The sequence below is a fragment of the Cebus imitator genome, unplaced genomic scaffold, assembly GCF_001604975.1.
Source record: "Cebus imitator isolate Cc_AM_T3 unplaced genomic scaffold, Cebus_imitator-1.0 Scaffold66, whole genome shotgun sequence".
In the NCBI taxonomy this organism is placed as follows: Eukaryota; Metazoa; Chordata; class Mammalia; order Primates; family Cebidae; genus Cebus; species Cebus imitator.
Genome location: NW_016107381.1, coordinates 5,801,417 through 5,806,133, shown reverse-complemented (window position 1 = coordinate 5,806,133; position 4,717 = coordinate 5,801,417). Strand labels below are relative to the sequence as shown.

General features: G+C 43.8%; 1 protein-coding gene across 6 annotated transcripts in view; it reads left to right on the top strand.

Moving 5' to 3' along the window:
* WDR59 (WD repeat domain 59) overlaps positions 1 to 4,717 on the top strand; it is a 108,649-nt gene that overhangs the window by 66,125 nt on the left and 37,807 nt on the right. For all 6 annotated transcript variants that reach the window (XM_037739265.1, XM_037739264.1, XM_017530567.2 and 3 more), the window contains 3 exons: positions 2,041 to 2,120; positions 4,089 to 4,221; positions 4,354 to 4,478. In XM_037739265.1, coding sequence (XP_037595193.1) covers positions 2,041 to 2,120; positions 4,089 to 4,221; positions 4,354 to 4,478 — 338 coding nt within the window. The remainder of the gene's footprint in view (positions 1 to 2,040; positions 2,121 to 4,088; positions 4,222 to 4,353; positions 4,479 to 4,717) is intronic.

The following is a 4,717-nucleotide window of genomic DNA, read 5'->3' as shown; positions in this document are numbered from 1 at the left end:
TTGACCAGGATGGTCTCGATCTCTTGACCTCGTGATCCACCCGCCTCGGCCTCCCAAAGTGCTGGGATTACAGGCTTGAGCCACTGCGCCCGGCTAGTTATCTGTTTTTATTGGACCACTTCATGCTTTGATTTTCTCTGTGGGGAAGGATTTCTTAAAGAGTTAGGAAGAGACTCAGGATGTTGTGGCCAGGGGAAAAGGATGCCTCCTGAGGCGGGTGGTAATCGTTGGTTTCAGGTGTTGCTGACAGATGAAAATGCAGATTAAGAGAAACGCATTTAACTGACCAAATAGGAAGCCATATGATCATTAAGAAAGGAGTTTCAGGCCTGGTGTGGTAGCTCATGGCTGTAGTCCCAGCACTGTGGGAGGCCGAGGCAGGTTGATCATGTGAGGCCAGGAGTTCAAGAGCAGCCTGGCCAACATGGTGAAACTCCATCTCTACATATAAATAAATAAATAAATAAACAAACAAACAAACAAACAAACAAACACATACACACACACACACACACACACACACACACACACACACAATAAAAAATTAGCCAGGTGTGGTGGTGCGTGCCTGTAATGTCAGCCACTCAGGAGGCTGAGGCAGGAGTATTGCCCGAACCAGGAGGTGGAGCTTGTTGCAGTGAGCCGAGACTCTGTCACTACCCTCCACTCCAGCCTGGGCGACAGAGTGAGACCCTGTCTCAAAATTTAAAAAAAGAAAAAAAAAAAAGGAGTTCCAAAAGTGAATTGAGGAGAGAAGTCAGGTCATAGGGTGGCATAAACAGGGGCAGCAAGAACCAGTTTAGTGAATGAAGTTACCCTCAAAGTCAAGACACAGAATTAGCCAGTTGGCAGAGGCTGCCGCCCTCTCTATTGGAAGGCAGAGAGAAGACACCGGGAGCTGGAGAAGCAAAGGGCCCCTTGGGACCAGCAGGGGAGGCACAGGTTGAGGGTTGAATTAATTTATAATATTTAGAAAGGAGTTATATTACCTTTTCCTTAAAGTCAGGGGCATGAAAAGAGGCCAGATGTAGGGTCAGAAGATTGTTGATGTGGATGTGGGGCATGGTGCCACTTGTGACAAGCTATGGTTCAGGATAATTGCTCCCTGGCTGGCCGTGCCTAGCGATATATGAAATATTGAGGAGTGAATTTTTGGTTGGAGTTGGTGATACAGAGATGTAACCGATAAGGAAGAGAACTGGCCCTCATTTTCCTGCCCTCTCACTCTGTGACCTTGAACAGATCATATTCTCTTGCCTCAGTTTCCCCATCCATAAAATTAAGAAATTGGATAAAATTATTTCTGAATTCTTCGCTCTCTGAAGGTGGCCATGAAGGAGATTCTAGATACTGCATAATTGCCCCCATATGTTCTGATTTTCATGAAGTTATGTCATAAAGCACCCTGAACCTTCTCAGGGTAATTTCCCTTTGACCAGAATTAAAATGAAAATGTGATTCAGTCAATTAAGAACATTAAGGATTGATGATTTGTTTTACAAAGAGATGCATCACTTTTACCAAAAAATTCTTTGGAATGGTAAGATGCTATGATGCATTTGAAACAATCCATTTTGCAAAAATGTGTTCATCTTCAGCTCCTCAAGAGCATGTAAAAGGAAGAACATTTGCAGAGGTGAAAGTTTAGTGTGACATTAAATCCCAGCTTTGCTCGTTACCTGCTAATTTGCCAGTTATTATTTCACTTCATTTAAGTTTCTGCTCAAATGTGACTTCCTTGGGGAGTTCTAGCTAAAAATAGTTCCACTGTCAGTCTCTGTCCTCTTATTCTGTGTTACTTTTATATCAGTTATTCTTACCGGATGTTTTATATTTATTTGTCTGTTTTTACCATTGGAATGCAAGATCTATAAAGATAGACATTAATTTATTCATGCTGTAGTCCTGGTACCTAGAATTGTGCCTGGCATAGCAGAGATGTTGTTGGATGAATGGATGAATCTCACTCCATTTCAACCTATAGCAAAGTGGATGTTGAATCCAGAAGAATTTCCAGGATTCTTATTTGATGATTTCTAGGGTCCAAGGACTATCAACTGGTGACGTGGTCCCGGGATCAGACCTTGAGAATGTGGCGAGTGGATTCCCAGATGCAGAGGGTATGTATTGAATGTTATGGTGGAGAAATGTACCTGGATCCACCAGAAAGTGTAAGATTCAGGATTTGTGGAAATTAGAGATTACAGGATAAACATTTTTTTTTTTTTTTAATTTTTTTTGAGACTGAGTCTCACTCAATCTCCCAGGCTGGAGTGCAGTGGTGAGATTTCAGCTCACTGCAACCTCCACCTCCTGGATTCAAGCGATTCTTGTGCCTCAGCCTCCCAAGAAGCTGGGATTACAGGCCTGCCCACCACCATACTTGGCTAATTTTTGTATTTCTAGTAGAAACAGGGTTTCATCATGTTGGCCAGGCCAGTGTCAAACTCCTGACCTCCAGTAATCCGCCTGCCTTGGTCTCCTAAAGTGCTGATATCACTGATGTGAGCCACTGTACCTGGCAAGATAGACATTTAATACATACTTACTGGTTGGCTGAGTGGCTGGTGTGTGCCACACCAAGGCTTTGAGGTCTTTAAGAACCAACCTCAGTATTCAGCCTTTAAGGCCAGGGTCTAAATGTCTTTCCCCCCTTATTCTAATACAAGATAGTATTAGTAGCTTCCTGAGCCTGTGGCTTGTGGAGTTCATTTCTTTCTTTTCTAAATGTGCTAAGAAATCTATCCTTACCGGTTGTGGTGGCTCATGCCTTTAATCCCAGCACTTCGAGAGGCCGAGGTGGGTGGATCACAAGGTCAGGAGTTTGAGACCAGCCTGACCAACATGGTGAAATCCTGTCTCTACTAAAAATACAAAAAAATTAGTTGGGCATGGTGGCGTATGCCTGTAATCCCAGCTACTCAGGAGGCTGAGGCAGGAGAATCACTTGAAGCCAGGAAGCAGAGGTTGCAGTGAGCTGAGATCTCACCACTGCACTCCAGTCTGGGTGACAGAGCAAGACTCCATCTCAAAAAAGAAAAAGAAAAAAAAGCCTACCCTGGCATTCTGCAAATGCTTAGAGGCCTCTGCATCCATCAACAGCACCACTTCTATGAAGCTGTTTATAATTTTTTCCCAATAAATGATATCTGTTTCTTACACGAACCACAGTAGTACCTGATATGAGCTGCTTTTGTGACTCTTGCCCTGCTCTGCCTTATCATATTGCTCTGTCTGCTCCCCATTTGATGGCTAAATTTCTTGACAGTGGGAAGGTGTCTAACTTGTGTTGCATCTCCCACAGCACTTGGGACACTGCTTTGCACAGAATGAATAGAAAATACTGGATAAAAATGCCAACACTGCTTAGTATGAAGTCACTCGAGTATTTTGGTCAAATCTCATTACCTTATTGCATTTTCAATCTGTTTTCTCTGAAAGGTACAATTTGCACCAAATGCCTTGAGGTTATGATTTTCTTTTTTTTTTTTTTTTGGGACGGAATCTCTCTCTGTTGCCCAGGCTGGAGTGCAGCCATGTGATCTTGGCTTACTGCAAACTCCGTCTCCTGGCTTCCAGTGATTCTCCTGCCTCAGCTTCCTGAGTAGGTGGGATTACAGGCGTCTGCCACCATGCCTGGCTAATTTTTGCATTTTTAGTAGCGATAGGGTTTCACCATGTTGGTCAGGCAGGTCTCAAACTCCTGACCTAAGGTGATCTGCCCGCCTCAGCCTCCCAAAGTGCCTGGATTATAGGCATGAGCCACCATGCCCAACCAGTTATGATATTTTTGCTCCTGGATTAGCTGAATAACTCCATCAAGCCTTGGAGTTAAAAGTAATTTTTTTTTTCTGAGTCTTGCATAAACTTTGAACATGATGAAAAATTTCCAGGGCTGAATAATAGGGCCTATTATCCTGAGTGTTTAACCAGGGAAAGCTGGTGATGGGTAAAATCTATTTTGATTATGTCAGCTTTTGGCTGACACATCTCTATCCTTTGTCATTCCCATTTTTAACTCTTTAATCAGACATGACGATCTTTTCCACTGACTCCTCTGGAACTACATCTTCCCCTCTTTGTTGCAGCTTTGTGCAAATGACATATTAGATGGTGTCGATGAGTTCATTGAGAGCATTTCTCTTCTGCCGGAACCCGAGAAGACCCTGCATGCTGAAGATACAGATCACCAGCACAATGCAAGCCATGGGGAGGAAGAAGGTAATTTGTCAAACTGACGTCTTAGGTGAGGTGCCACTCTACGCATTGCAGAGATGTGGCAGATACCCCAGACCTGTTCCCTGATTCACTTTCAAAAATGCTTTCCAACATTGAACTTCTCTCTCCTGCTAGCCCTAAAGGAAGATCCCCCTAGCAGTCTCCTGGAAGAGAGGAAATCAGATCAATTGGGACTGCCTCAGACCTTGCAGCAGGAATTCTCCCTGATCAATGTACAAATCCGGAATGTCAATGTGGAGGTACTTAGTTTAATCAACTGTGTCTCATGTTTGCAGATGGCAGTTTGTGGGAGAGGGAACCATTTCAGCAACGATTTCAATTAGCAAACAGCTTCACAGCTTTAACAGAACTTTGTATGCTTGTTTTTTTATTTCCTGGGTTTTCTGGCCAGGTGCGATGGCTCACACCTGTAATCCCAGCACTTTGGGAGGCCCAGGTGGGTGGATCACTTGAAGCCAGGAGTTCAAGACCAGCCTGG